This window comes from Panthera uncia (assembly GCF_023721935.1).
Source record: "Panthera uncia isolate 11264 chromosome A1 unlocalized genomic scaffold, Puncia_PCG_1.0 HiC_scaffold_17, whole genome shotgun sequence".
Classification (NCBI taxonomy): Eukaryota; Metazoa; Chordata; class Mammalia; order Carnivora; family Felidae; genus Panthera; species Panthera uncia.
In genome coordinates, this window is record NW_026057577.1 from 3876822 (window position 1) to 3893594 (window position 16773).

The following is a 16773-nucleotide window of genomic DNA, read 5'->3' on the forward strand; positions in this document are numbered from 1 at the left end:
TTACAATTTATACCCATACACTACTCTATTTCCCATGGTTTAATCTCTGAACTTAAAGCATATATTTTGCTTAGTTACACATAAGAGAAGAAAATCTCCCTTATTAGATTAAGTAAACATAAATTTCACTGATGTGAAATTGGGAAACATGGTTTGACTAATTTAGAAGCTGACTGACTACATATCTTGGTAAATGCTTCCTTGCACATCACAGTCATAGGGAACACAATTTTTTTGACAGAAGTGTTTTCAGAGCCACTTTCATATCTTTGTTTCTTAAAGTATAGATAATAGGATTTAAGGTTGGGGTCACCATGGTGTAGAAGAGGGAGATAAACTTGCCTTGGTCCTGAGCATAACTGTTACCTGGTTGTAGGTACATGTAGATTATGGTGCCATAGAAAATGATCACCACTGTAAGGTGGGAGGAACAGGTGCTGAAGGCTTTGTGTCTTGCCTCTGCTGACTTTATCCTCAGCACAGCTTGACTTATGAAGCCATAGGAGATAAGAATGAGTGCTGGGGGAATTAGGAGAAACAGGATACTAACCACAAAAAGCACCAACTCATTGACAGTGGTGTCCACACAAGCCAATTTGAGGAGAGCTGGTACTTCACAAATAAAATGATTGAGTCTATGGTTGCCACAGAGAGGCAATTGCAAGGTAAAAGTAGCATGGATCAGGGAATTGCTCAAACCACTGAGCCAGGAGAGGGATGCCAGCTGTTGGCATAGCTGTGGATTCATGATAGCCACATAGTGGAGGGGTTTGCAGACAGCAATGTAGCAATCCAAAGCCATTACAGCCAAGAGGATACACTCAGTGGAGCCCAGTGCTAGAGAAATATAGAGTTGTACCACACAACCACCATAGGTGATAGTCTTCTCTGGACCTCTCAGGTTGACTAAGGTCTGAGGTGCAAGACTGGTAGTGAAGCAGAGGTCCAGTAGGGAGAGGTTGCTGAGGAAGAAGTACATGGGGGTGTGGAGGAGAGGATCCACGTATGATATAATAATGATGGCAAAGTTCCCCACAAGCGTCAGGATATAGAAAAAAAGGACTAATACAAAGAGTGCAGACTCCAGGCAAGGGTTGTCTGAGAAGCCTAGAAGGATGAAGCTCATCAGGGAACTCTCATTGGCCCTTTCCATTTCTACAGAATGAACTGCTTCTGTTAAGAAATGAGAACAAGTATGTTTGAAACAATTTATCCTAGAATCACAATGTACAAGTTGAAAGGGTGATGGAAACTAACTTGTCCAACTTAACTAATTTTTTACCCTCAACGTGTTGCTGATTCAGAACAATAATCAGTCCAATGACTCTTAAAAAAAATATGAATGCTTTCAACTTTGTAGTTGTCTGGACACTAATTACTAAACTAATCAATGTGTATAATTGCCCACATGTGAAATAACATGCAATCACTTCTACTGAAATTAATCGTCTTGCAAAATAAAGAAGCAAGTGGCATCTCCATGGTTTTAACTGTCAGCAAAAATATGCATACAAAATACAATATTCAGATGGTAACCTAAGCAGACATGGCAATGGGAATTATCTCATCTTTCACCTTTGTTATTTTAATGTTTATTTATTTTGAGAGAGAGAGAGAGAGACAGGCAGAGAGACGGGGGGAGAGAGAGAATCACAAGCAGGCTCCACACTGTCAGCACAGAACCCAATGTGGGGCTTGATTTTATGAACTGTGAGATCATGACCTGAGCTGAAATCAGATGCTTAAGCAACTGAGCCATCCAGGCACCCCTCATCTTTCCTCTTTTTACACACATTCTTTCACATTCATCTCTGTACACTACCTCAACAGAGAAAAGTGAGGTACTCGTGGATTTAAACTCTATCTAGAGCTTGCTAAGATTTGTATTTTAAAATAAATTTTAGGTCATGAGGCCACCACTGTATGTCATGCTTAGCCACCAGGGTGAACTTCTGTCACTGCACATTTCACCCAGCTGCCACACCACACCCAGCTAATACATCAGGCCCAACCTTCATGCTGCACTCAACCACCAGGACACCCCAAGCCATGTGTCCCCAGCCACTATTGTGCATCAGGCCCAGCCAGACCCAGCCATCCTGACATGTAATCCCTACCCTCACACCACCAACCACCTCAGCAAGCAACTCCCAGGCACTGCAGTGCTTCAGGGGATCTGACATATGAGTGATGGCCTAACACGAATTTTAGTAACATCGCTGCTCCACTCCCAAGATCCCCAGGGGCCACCACTAAACTCCTCAGAACTAGACTGCCTGGGTCCCACCAACATGACAGAGAGAAAAAACAGTCCACAACAGGCAGAGTTAGTGCAGATGACTGCACTGAAACAAAAAGTGGCTTGTACACAACAGTGGAGCATAAGCAACAAGCATAGCATACTCTCCTGAAGTGCCAGTTTCTGGTGAACAGAGGAAACAGCATAGCATGACGCTCCAGGACCTTTCCTTCATGAAGTAACTACTTTCAAGAGCAGAAGACACAGCTTGCTTACTTTCTTTTTTTTTTTTTAACTTTTTTTTAACTTTTTTTTTTATTTATTTTTGAGACAAAGAGAGACAGAGCATTAGCGGGGGAGGGGCAGAGAGAGAGGGAGACACAGAATCGGAAGCAGGCTCCAAGCCATCAGCCCAGAGCCCGACTCAGGGCTCGAGCTCACAGACTGTGAGATCGTGACCTGAGCTGAAGTCGGTCGCTCAACCAACTGAGCCACCCAGGTGCCCCCAGCTTACTTTCTTAACACACAGAAATAGACACAGAAAGACAGACAGATGAGGAGACAGATAAATGTATCCCAAGTGAAAGAACAAGAAAGGCCACAGCCAGAAATCTAAGTAAAACAGATATAAGTGATATATATGACAGATAATTTAAAGCAATGATCATAAGGATACTCACTGAACTGAGAAAAGATTAGAAGACATGAAGGAGATCCTTAACACAGAAATAAGAAATAACATATCAGAGATAAAGGGCTCAATAAACAAAATGAGAATCACACTTGATGGAATGGAATGCAGGCTAGAAGAAGCAGAGGAATTAAGTAGTGACTTAGAAGACAGAGTAATGGAAACTAATCAAGGTGAACAAAAGAGAAAAAAAACTGTGCAAAATGACAATAGACTTAGATAACTCAAAGACTCAATTAAATATATATTTGTTATTACAGGAGTCTGAGAAGAAGAAAAGAGAGATAAGGGAGCAGAACACTTATTTGAAGAAATAATAGCCGAAAACTTCCCATATCTGGGGAAGGAAACAGATATCAAGACCCAGGGGGAACAGAGAATCCCCATCAAATGCAACAAAACCAGACACACACCAAGACATGCTGTAATTAAATTGGCAAAATATAGAGATAAAGAAAAAATTTAAGCAGCAAGAAAAAAAGAGTCATTAACTGACAAAGGAGAGCCCATTGGCTAGCAGACTTCTCAAAAGAAACTTTGCAAGCCAGAAGGAAGTAGCATGATATATATGCAAAGTGCTGAACAGGAAAAAACTGAAACCAGGACTACTCTTTGCAGCAACGCTATCATTCAGAATAGGAGAGATAAAAAGTTTCCCAGACAAACAAAAACTAAAGTGTTCATGACTATTAAACAAGCCCTACAAGAAATATTAAAGAAGATTATTTGAGTGGAAAGGAGTGATCAAAAGTTACAGTAAAAAGGTAGAAAACATAAAAGCCGTAAAAATAAATGTTTCTGTAAAAAATCAGTTGGGAAATTCACAAAAAAAGACTTAAAATATATTAATATATACCTACAAAAGTACAAAGGAGAGAAAATAAGCGTTCAAATTTAAACAACCATTAATTTAATATATAGTGTTATATGTAGAATATTTATAGACAAACCTAATGATAACCAGAAATCAAAAACTATTAAATAATCACCTTGAATAGAGACAAAGAAATCCAAAAATATCATAAAGGAAAAGCAGCAAGCCATGAGAGAAAGACAAGCTCAACAAAAATCTTCAGAAACAACCACAAAACAAGTAGTACAATGGTAATAAATACTTATCTATCAATTACTTTGGAAGTAAATGGAATAAATGCTCCAATAAAAAGACATTGGATGAGAGAATGGATAAAAAAATACTTATCAATATGCTACCTACAAAAGACACATTTTAGAACTAAAGACACCTCCACACTGAAAGTGAAAGGATGGAGAAACATCTATCATTCAAATGGATGTCAAAAAAAGCTGGGGTAGCAATACTTATATCAGACAAAATAGACTTTAAAACAGCTACAAGAGACAAAGAAGGACACTATGTAAACATAAAAGGAACAATTAAGAAGATATTACAATTGTAAATATATATTAACCCAATATGAAAGAACCCAAATACATAAAACTTTTGATAACAAACATAAAGCAACTAATCAATAAATGCAATAAAATTAGGGAACTTCAACGCACCACTTTAATCAATAGACAAATACCTAAACATCAAATAAACAAGGAAAAAATGGCTTTGAATGACACACTGGACCAGATGGATTTAATGAATGTATTCACAACATTATATCCCAAAACAATAGAATAAACATGTTATTCAAGGGCACACTGAACATTCCCCAGAATATATCAGATAGTAGCCTACAAAATAAGCCTCAAGAAATTCAAGAAAATCTAAGTCATAGCATGCATCTTTTCTTACCACAATGGTATAAAACTAGAAGTCAAGCACAAGAAGAAATCTGAAAATAAAACAAGAGAGGAAGTTAAGATGGTGAAGTAGGGGGACCTGGATTTTCCTTGTCCCTCAAACACAGCTGTATTGAGATCAGATCACTTGGAACACACAGTAAATAGATGTACAGAGTGGCAGAAGGACCTCCATATTTGAAGAGAGACATCTTGACAGGGTCAAGGTATGTGCATGTGAGTTGGGGAAATAAAACAATGGAGCTATGGAGAAGAGGGAACCCTTACTGTAGAGAGACAGAAAGGATAGAAAGAGGGAAGGGTTGTGATAGTGCAGCATCAAGTAAGCAAAAGAGGAAAACCTCTCTGGACCATGGACTGAAGAACAAGAAGTACTGAGGGTCCCAGCTCTTTTTTGCAAACAGCCTTGGGAGCTGAAACTCTGAGGTTTTGGAAGTGTGCAACTTTCTCCAGAGGGGAACAGTGGTGGGGTTTCCTGATGCAGAGGGAGCTGGCCCTGGAGTGTATATCGTGGTGTAGCAATCTCAGGGGTGCGCTGGGAGAGAACTGTCCCCTTCCTGGAGTGCTTTGGGAAGAGGGTTTATTGCCTCCCCAAAGACAAAAGACCTTGCAGGTGCCAAAGACTTCAGCAGAGTGAAGAGGTTCTACTCCAGAGCATGGGACCAGAACCTCATCATGCCAGGTCCTTTAAGATTTCTGGCTTCACTTAAAAAAAAAAAAATTAGATATTTATTTATTTTTGAGAGAGAGAGGGAGAGAGAGTGTGCATGAGTGGGGGAGGGGCAGAGAGAGAGGGAGACACAGAATCTTAAGCAGTCTCCAGGCTCTGAGCTGTTAGCACAGAGTCCAACGGGGCTTAAACCCACAAACCATGAGGTCATGACCTGAGCTGAATTCAGACGTTTAACTGACTGAGCCACCCAGGCACCCAAGACTTCTGGCTTTGAATTCCAGCTTAGCACCAAGGGGAAAACTGAGGAGAGTTGTGATACAGGGCAAGCTATCTGCCCTCACTATTCTATGAGGGCTTCCTGAACAGCATGGTCTGAGTTCCCTAGTCTAAGGAGGAGAGATTGGGGTGATACCATTTTCCCCCCCACACCCACATAATGAGACTTCAGAGAGCAGCACAGTGGCCCCCCAGTGGAGGCGAGAAAGGTTTACACCAAACCCTTTCCCTCCATGCCTGGCAATTGCTCTTTAACTGAAGCAATACAGACTGACCCAACACAGCCAGACCCTCTTCCAGACCAGCACAGCCACCATACCCAGGCACCAACAGACAACTCTTTTTTTTTTTTTTTTCTGCCTTTGTTTTTGTTTTTGTTTTTTTTCTTTTGGGATCAGGCTCATAGTGTCAGATTTGTTTTTGTCATTTCTTAGTGTGTGTGTCTGTGTGCGTTTTTATTTATTTATTTTACCATATATATTTTTATATATTATAAAATACATAAATGTAAAAAATACATTTTATATATTTTAAATAATTAATTTAATATACTTATTATATTATTTTATTATTGTATTATTTATAATATATAATATATGATTATAATATAATATATAATATTATATATATATATATATATAAAATTTTTGATCAGGCTTTTTTATTCCGTTCTTTTTTCCCCTTTTCTTTTTCTTCTGTTTTCCCCTTCTTTGTTTTCCTTTCTCTCTCCTTAGAATCAGCCTTACAGTTTTTTGATTCTCTGTTTAGTGTTCTTCCTCCCCTATTCTTTTTCTCTTTTTATGGGAACAGGCTTCCCCGCTTTTTTTCCAGGGTTACTTTAGCAACATAGCACACCTAGTTAAAGGTCCAAACACTCCAATACTGCAAGCAAGGAGGAGCTCTTCAGAGGACTGATCAGTGGGTTAGAGCAGCCAAAACATGACAATAGAGTGCACACAGCATACATCAGAAATACTTCCTGGAGTTCCAGGCCCTGGACAGTGTGTGACTTCTTTTTAATATAGTAGTTCTTTCAGGTGCAGGACACATAACAAACTTTCAGAACATGCAAAAGACAGGGGCACCTGGGTGGCTCAGTAGGTTAAGTGTACGACTTCAGCTCAGGTCATGATCTCATGGTCTGTGGGTTCAAGCCCCATGTCAGGTTCTGTGCTGGCAGCTCAGAGCCTGGAACCTGCTTTGGATCCTATGTCTCCCCTCTCTCTGTCCCTCTCCTTCTCACTCTTTCTCTCTCTCTCAAAAATAAGCATTTAAGAAATTTTTAAATAATAAAACATGCGAAAGACAGAAACTTAGCCAAAATTACAAGAGAGAGGAATTCTCCCCAAAAGAAATGTCTGGAAAGAAAACAAGTACACACAGGTTAAAAAACATGCTACAAACCATAATTGGGTCAACCAGGAAATAAAAGAACTAAAAATTACAGGAAAAAATGGAAATAAATACACAGTGGTCAAAACTATCAGGTTACAACAAAAGTGGTTGTGAGAGGGAAGTTTATAGCAATACAGGCCTACCTCAAGAAGCAAGAAAACTATCTCATTAAATATATATATATATATATATATATATATATATGTGTGTGTATATATATATATATATATAATTAAAGAGCTACAAAACAATAACAAACAAAACCTAAAACCAGAAGAAGGAAGGAAACAATAAAGATTAAAGCAGAAATAAATGATACAGAAACTAAAAACAAACGAATGGACAGTAGAACAGATCAATAAAGTAGGAGGTAGTTCTTTGAGCAAATCAATAAAATTACAAACCTTTGGCCATATTTATCAGAAAGAAAGAAGAAAGAAAGAAAGGAAGGAAAGAAAGAAAGGGAGAAAGAGAGGAAGGAAGGAAGGAAGAAAGGGAGGGAGGAAGGAAGGGAGGAAGAAAGGAAGGAATTCAAATAAATAAAATCACAAAATGAGAGTAGAAATAACAACACCACAGAAATGCAAACAGTGAAAGAGAATATTATGAAAAACTATATGCCAACAAATTGAACAACCTGGAAGAAATGGAAAAATTCCTAGAAACATATAAACAACCAAAATTGAAACAGAAATAGAAAACGAGCACATTGGAAAACAGCAAAGAAATTGAATCATTAATCAAAACACTTCCAACAAACTCCAGAATGGTTTAATATTCCTAAAACAATTAACCTGACACATCATCAATAAGAGAAAAGATAAGAACTATATAATAAGTTCAATAGATAAAGGAAAACCATTTGACAAAGTACAATATCCATTAATCATAAAATCCTCAACAAAGTAGGTTTTAAAGGGAACATAGATCACCCTAATAAAGACCATAGACATACATGAAAATGCCACAGCAAACATTATCCTCAATGGGGAAAAACAGAACTTTTCCTCTATGGTCAGGAACAAGACAGGGATGTCAACTCTCACCACTATTATTTAACATACTACTGGAAGTCCTAGCTTCAGCAATCAGACAACAACAAAATACATCCAAATTGGCAAGGGAGAGGTAAAACTATCACTATTTTCAAGTAGCATGACATCCTATATAGAAAACCTGAAAGACTCCACAAAAAAAAAAAAACCTGCTAGAACCGATACATGGAATTCAGCAAAGTCATAGGATACAAGATCAATGTACAGAAAACTGTTGCATTTCTATGCACTGATAATGAAGCAGCAGAAAAATAATTTAAGAAAACTGTTTCTTGCAATTGCACCCAAAGCTACAAGATATCTAGGAATAAATCTAATCAATGAGGTGAAAGACTTACACTCTCAAAACTACAAGATACTGATGAAAGAAATCAAACATGACACAAAGAAATGAAAAGACATTCCATGCTTATGGATTGGAAGAACAAATATTGTTAAAATGCCTATGTTACCCAAAGTAATATACATACTTAATGCAACCCTTTCAAAATACAAATAGAATTTTTTTCTCAGAGCTATCCTAAAATTTGTATGGGACCACAAAACACCCCAAATACCAAAAGCAATCTTGAAAAAGAAAAGCATAGCTGAAGGCATCACAATTCTGAACATCAATTTATATTACAAAGCTGAAGCAATGAAGACAAGATGGTGCTGGCACAAAAATAGACACACAGATTAATGGAACAGAAGAGAAAACCTACAAACCAACTATATGGTCAACTAATCTTTGATAAAGCATGAAATGGTATGCAATGAAAAGAAGACAATCTCTTTCACAAATTGTGTTGGAAAAACTGGATAGTAACCTGCAAAATAATGAAATTGGGCCACTTTCTTACACTTTGCACATAAAAATTCAAAGTGGATTAAAGACCTAAATGTAAGACTTGAAACCATAAAAATCCTAGAAGAGAACACAGGCCATAACCTCTCTAACATCAGCCATAGCAACTTTTTACTAGATATGTCTCCTGAGGCAAGGGAAACAAAAACAAAAATAAACTATTTGGGACTACATCAAAATAAAAAACCTGCACAGTGAAGGAAACATTCAACAAAACTGAAAGGAAACTGACAGAATGGGAGAAAATATTTGCAAATGATTTATCTGATAAAGGGTTAGTATCCAAAATATATAAAGTACTTACAAAACTCAACACCCAATAACAAATAATCCAATTAAATGAACATAAGACATGAGCAGGTATTTCTTCAAGAAGACATCCAAATGGCAAACAGACACATGAAAAGATGTTCAATATCACTTATCATCTTGGAAATGCAAATCAAACTATTATAAGATATCACCTCACATTATCAAAATAGCTAAAAGCAGCAACACAGTAAACAACTGGTGTTGGTGAGGATGTGGAGAGGGAACACTTGCATACTGTTGGTGGGAATGCAAACTAGTGCAGCCACTCTGGAAAACAGTCTGGAGGTTTTCAAAAAGTTAAAAATGGAACTAACTTATGATCCAACCATTGCACTCTGGTTTACCCAAAGAATACAAAAACACTAATTTAGAGTGATTCATGCACCCTTGTGTTTATAGCAGCATTATTTACAATAGCCAAAATATAGAAGCAGTCCAAATGCCCATCAACTGATGAATGGATAAAAATTAAAGGATAATATTAATATATACATTCACACTATACATATATATCCCTTCTTTTTTATCCATATAATAATAATATATGTATTATATGGATAAAATATATTATATATAACTATATTTATATGTAGTTATATATTATATATATTTATATATTTTATTTTTATTAAATATGAAATATTTAAAATATAAATATTTTAAATATAAACATTTAAATATATTAAATATTGAAATATAAATATTTAATATTTAATATTTATTATGTATTATATATAAATAATCAATCAATCAATAAATCAATATAAATAAACAATAAACAATATATGTTATATATAATAAATATATATGAATACAATAATATATAATAATATAATATGTAATAATATATAATGATAACTATATATAATTTATAATAATAAATTTATATATATTATATTATATTATATTATATTATATTATATATTATATATAATAAATATAATATATAATAACATATAATATAATATAATACTATATATTATATATAATGTATAATAACTATATAATATAATAAATATATATAATAACTATATAATTTATAATATGATATATATTTATATAATATATATAATAAATAATAAATCAAATAAATAATAATATATATATTATTCATGCATGCAGCTAAAGAGTATTATGCTAAGCAAAATAAGTCAGTCAGAGAAAGACAAATAGCACACGATTTCACTTATATGTGTGATTCAAGAAACAAAACAAGTGAGCAAAAGAAAAAAAAGGAAAGAGAGAAACCAAGAAACAGACTCATAACTGTAGAGAACAAACTGATGGTTCCCAAAAGGGAGGTATATGGGGCAACAGGTTAAATAGTGATGGGGATTATAGAGTGCATTTGTTGTGATGAGCTGGGGTGATGTATGTAAGTGTTGAATCGCTATATCATACACCTAAAAAGTAATAAAACAATATGTGTTAACTGACTCAAATTAATATAAAAACTTTGGAAAAGGAAAAAAAGATATTTCCATAGTTCTCATGCTATCAGATAGGATTATGTAGTGTGAGGAGACTGAGAATTACTGACAATGATGTTTATTTAAATAATAATTACTTGGAGGAAATTAAATTGAATAAATTGACACAATTGAATACTAGCTTTTTAATGAAAAGAGAGATAAAATGAGTACTATAAGACACAATCCTCTGTGTGCCTTTCAGAATAATAAAACTAGGAAATGTAACATGTCAGAATATATTTCCCATTCTCAGTTTGCCTGACTTACCAAGAGTCCAATTCAAAATATGCTCCACTTCCCACTGGGTAAAGTTATTCTTCCTGATTGAGTGTAAGATAATAGTATAGAATTCAAGTAAGGTGGTTATGTCTAGTGTACATATTTTATACAAAGAGCCAGATGTGAACAGATATAGTTTTTTTTCCTCCTATAGGCAGTAAAGAGAATGTCTGCCCATGCTGATCTCAAATGATACTCTCTACCATTTTAGAAAATTCTAATGTCTAATTTGTCTCTATAATTGAGAATGAGTGCACTAAATGAGACAAAAAGAATAAAAATGGAAAAAAATAAATACTAATACAAGTTAAAAGAATGGAAATGTCACAACCACATTTTAAATAGGCAGAAAGAAAGGTGAATTTCAACAAAGATAAAAATCAATAACAAATGATAAAGAAGTTTGAAATAAAATAACAAATAATAAAGATGTTTGAAATAAGTCCAAATTGTGTGAGAAATCTTACAATGACGATTATCCTTGTGTTTTCTTAAAATAACAATTAGTAAGTTAGTATGTGTGTATGAAGGGAAAAATTATTTTTCAAAAAGTTGTAAAGAACATTATATGTTAGTTTGTTAAGGATTTTGAAATCTAGGCTAACAGACTAAAAATATGGATGGTTTGGAATAAACCTCTTTTAAAATATCTGTGTAGAATATATTGGGTAAAATATAGTAAAGATAAGGCAAATGATATAGTCATATATAGTCAGATGAAAAGTGCCATAGTGAATGTTATCATTTTGCCTCTCAATCAAACTAAGCCCTTCCCACCAGGAAGGTTGATGGACACTACGCACGAAGCACACAAGGCTCTACTTGCGCTGGCCCATGCCCTCCTGACATCTGTCTCCATCCCAACACACCTAATTTATTATCGTGCCATACTGAGCAATTTGCAATATCCTGTTTTCACTCATCTGTATCTTTTTCTATGTTGCTTGTATGACAAAAATATCCTTCTCCAGTCCCCACCACTTTGGAAATTACTACACACTTTTTAAGACTCGGCAATAGTCACTTACGTACAAACCTCTCATTGACTGTAAGGACATTTACCGTTTACACCCCTTGTCTCTTCATGCTGCAAGATTTATTATGTGCCCATTCTACACCCTAAATCTCCTTCTATTATAAAAACTATATGACTCTACTGACCTAGTTTTTACATCTGAATACTTCTATCAAACTATAAGCTACTTCTTAAACTGAAGAGTCATGTTTTACTGATATTTTATGTAATTTTTATTATGCCTGATGTGTAATAATTGATCAATAACTGCCTTATGAAGGAAATAATGTATTTTTCAGGTGTTCTATTTCCCATAGTCAGTCTCTCTCTTGGTTCTTTCTGCACAGAAGATATTGGGGAAACAAAAGTGGTTATGGTCAGATCAGCTGAGCTGAGGGCAAGAGACCAGAACTGCCTATATTGGAGCATACAAAGCAACCATCCAGAAAAAAAGTTACAATAAAACATTTAGCCACTTACTTTAATGGCAGGAGAAAAGTCTAGAACTTTAGAAAGCACCAACTACCTCTGTTCACTTTCCCCCTGTGGAATAGTTGTATTGAGGAAGGTGAAGTAAATTAGAATAGATAGAAAATTCAGATCACTGTTGAAGATACTTTGAACAAATGGCTTCGGAATTTTTATGGATCCTGGAGCCAAGGAGGAGAGAGGTTGATAGCTAAATATGAAGAAATACTAAGTACTGTGTCAAAGTGCAGAAAGTTGTCTTTAAGATTTTCCTCTCCTCCCCTCTACAAGGAGTCCTTAGAAAAAGCACCAGAGAAAGAGACTTAGAAATAAAGATGCCTAGGACAGAAATGCCAAAATGTGTAAGAACATGAGCAAAAAGAGGTTTCTGAATGCTGAACCTCAACATCCGTCAGAGACTGCAGTGCACTGGCTATACAGTAAGTCCAGCAGCTTTCCCCCAGAAGGTTTTCCAGGTAAAATTTGTGTAATTACCTCTGGTCAAGACAAAAAATAAAAACAAAAACAAACAGGTTTTTAACCAGGAGCCAACTTTTCAGTTACTTATGCTTTTGTGTCACACAACCCTGTTCATGATCCCAGTCACTTGGATGTACAACTCTTTAGAACAGGTGGAAATATTATTCTGTCCTCTCTCAATTTGAAGAAATCCAACGTAAGACATATGCTTTTCTATTCTACTATATTTTCCATATGGTTCAGTCCTCCATGACTCCTGTGTCTATTGGTGAAAATAGAAGACCAATAATTATAGATTTCCCAATATCTGTTCAGTTGTTTTAAGACTAGATTGGAAGTTGCATACCTGAGTAGTAAAAAGTGCTTAATGTGACAGTTAAACATGTTCTCTACCCATACATATTCTGATTCTTACTCATCCTCAAAGTTTCAGTAAAATACAATCATGTCATTAAAAAAAAAATGAGACCATAATATCAATAAAGTCAAGAAAAACTGGTCCTCTGGAAAACATTTTATTCCTTTTCAATAAAATTGAACTCCAAAATTCAAACCTTCACTCATTTTGGTTAAATTTTACTTAACACTGTTCCTCTGTTTGAATGTCACAGTTCATAGGCTTGCAATGGTGTACTACTTAATAAAGGTTCATTTATGCTATTTCTCAAGTATTTTTTACACAAACTTGAAGTCACCTTGAACTGAAATGCTCTACTGTGGAATAATGTTGATGTGGAAATAAGTGTGTGTATATCTATCTGTCCTATCTATCCATCTATCTATCATCCTCATCATCATTATCATCATAATCATCTGTGGTGCTCTTATAAGAAAAATTAATTCAAAATTGTTAAATCTAAACGTCTGCATGGCACCAACTTGAATTTACAAAGAATAACAAGAAATTTCCCAGCACTCTTATTTGATCGACAAAATTTGAAGTTTAGGTAATTTATCTGTCTCATCAGATATCACCATTATTTTAAACATTTTTTTAATGTTTATTTATTTTTGAGAGAGAGAGAGGGCACAAGTGGGAGAGAAGAAGACAGGGAGGGGGACAGAGGATCTGAGGCAGGCTCTGTGCTGACAGCTGAAATCCCAATGTAAGGCTCAAGCTCAGGAACTTTAAGATCACGACCTGAGCCAAAGTCAGAGGCTTAACCGACCTCTGGGGTCCAGGCACCCCAAGAATCATTATTTTAATAATAGACCAAACCCAACTGTGAAAGAAACTGTAAAGATGCTACCTCATTAATTTTTACAAACCCCTGCAAAGTACAAATGCACTCAATTAACGCTTACGGGCTGAATTATTACTTACTATCAGAACTATTTAAATGTGTCAGAGTGTTTCACATCTTCAGAGATTGTTGTCACATCTTCAAGGAAGCACGTTATACAACATTTCCTTGAATTGTGTTTACAGGTCTAACCAACCCCTGACCCACAAAATGACTGCTTTCTGCATTATGTCCATTGAATATTAACATTTCTAATAAGAACCAATCCTGAGGAAACTATTTCAGCAGTAATAAGAATTGTGGCATAGGGGGATATTAGAATGGGGAAGTTGTCAAAGTCCTGAAAAAGCAATGGTTTGTTTACAGTTACTAAGTCTTTTGGGGGAAACCTGTGTCCCCAGCAAGCAATTAGCTAAGGGACTAACACCTGGAGATCATCCCGGAAGAATGGATACACATATTTCCCTAGTGCAAAGTATTCCATTCTTCCTTGAATATTGCTTTGGGACCTTCTACTTCATAAAGGAAATAGAAGCCATTAGACTTGCCCAACATAAAAATAAATTAACTCATTAATTTGTTCTATTAATTAATTGATTGATTAACATACCTTATTTGTATTGGATCCTTCCAACTTCGCTCCAGCTATGAGAGAAAATTATTCTTATCTTCTCTGAAGCTAATCCTTCTGCATTTTGGATTCCCTGTATCATATTACTCATTGTAATTTCAAGCACCTTTCTTGTTAGAACAAAGTAAGATTATAATAAAGGGATCTGAAGAAATGTCCAGATTTACTAACTTTTTTTCAATCTCAATTTTCCTTTGTAAAGATTTAAATGTTGGATTCATCAAACCCCAGTCCAGTGTCCTAATCTCTTATCACATTTAATTTCTCCTAATTGAATCTATCTGTTAATCACTACATTAATTATGTCTAGATACCTCTGTGAGGACCACTCCATCTACCCAAATTTGGGCTCTTTCCATTATGTGGCTATTGTTCATAATGCTGTTATAAACATCGGGGTGCATGGAGTGCATTTGTCCTTTCAAGTCAGTATTTTGTATCTTTGGGGTAAATGAAATGCAATTGCTGGATCATAGGATAGTTCTATTTTTAACATTTTCAGCAACCTCCAGGCTGTTTTTCAGAGTGGCTATGCATTCACAGTATTCTCCAGACCAGTATGCATTCACTCTAAAAGTGTTATGAGAATTCTTCTTTCTCCACAACCTCACTAACACCTGTTCTTTCTTATTTTGCTAATTTGAACAATTCTGATAGATGTGAGATGATACTTCATTATACTTTTGATTCATATTTCCATGGTGATGACTGATGTTGAGCATCTTTTCACATGTCTCCTGACCATCTGTATATCTTCTTTGGAAAACTGTCTATTCTTGTCTTCTGCCCATTTTTTTTTCATTACATTATTTGTTTCTTGGATGTTGCGTTTGAGAAGTTCTCTATAGATTTTGGATACTAACACTGTATCTGATAAGTCATTTGCAAATATCTTCTCCTATTCTGTAGGTTGCCTTTTAGTTTTCCAGAGTGTTTCCTTTGCAGTGCATAAGTTTTCTATGTTGAAATCCCAATAGTTGTTGCTGTTGTTTGTTTTTTGTGTTTTTTTTGTTTTGTTTTGTTTTGTTTTGTTTTTTGCATTTGTTTCCCTTGCCTCAAAAGACACATCTTTTTTTTACTTTATTTCTTTTAATATACATCCAAATTGGTTAGCATATAGTGAAACAATAATTTCAGGATTAGATTTCTTAATGCCCCTTACCCATTTAGCCCACCCCCCTCCCAAACCCCTTCCCAAACCTCTGTTTTTTCTCCATATTTATGAGTCTCTTATGCTTTGTCCCCTCTCTGTTTTTTTATATTATTTTTGTTTCCCTTACTTTATGCTCATCTGTTTTGTCTCTTAAAGTTCTCATATGAGCAAAGTCATGTGATATTTGTCCTTCTCTGACTAATTTCACTTAGCATCATACACTCCAGTTCCATCCACGTAGTTGTGAATGGAAAGATTTCATTCTTTTTGATTGCTGAGTAATACTCCATTGTGTATATATATATATATATATTTATATATATATATATACCACATCTTCTTTATCCATTCATCCATCGATGGACATTTGGGCTCTTTCCATACTTTGGATATTGTTGGCAGTGCCACTATAAACATTGGGGTGCATGTGTCCCTGCGAAAAAGCACACCTGTATCCTTTGGATAAATACCTAGTAGTGCAATTCCTGGGTTGTAGCATAGTTCTATTTTTAATTTTTTGAGGAACCTCCATACTGCTTTCCAGAGTGGCTACACCAGCTTGCATTCCCACCAGCAATACAAAAGAGATCCTCTTTCTCTGCATCCTCGCCAACATCTGCTGTTGCCTGAGTTGTTAATGTTAGCCATTCTGACAGGTGTGAGGTGGTACCTCATTGTGGTTTTGATTTGTATTTCCCTGATGATGAGTGATATGGAGCATTTTTTCACATTTTGGTTGGCCATCTGGATGTCTTCTTTGGAGAAGTGTC

The 16773-nt window shown here is 35.4% G+C and overlaps 1 protein-coding gene across 1 annotated transcript; it reads right to left on the reverse strand.

Moving 5' to 3' along the window:
• Positions 1 to 214: 214 nt before the first annotated feature.
• LOC125934791 (olfactory receptor 2G3) lies at positions 215 to 1175 on the reverse strand. Its single transcript, XM_049648388.1, has one exon. The coding sequence runs from the start codon at positions 1151 to 1153 to the stop codon at positions 215 to 217; it is 939 nt and encodes a 312-aa protein (XP_049504345.1). The 5' UTR covers positions 1154 to 1175.
• Positions 1176 to 16773: the final 15598 nt, after the last annotated feature.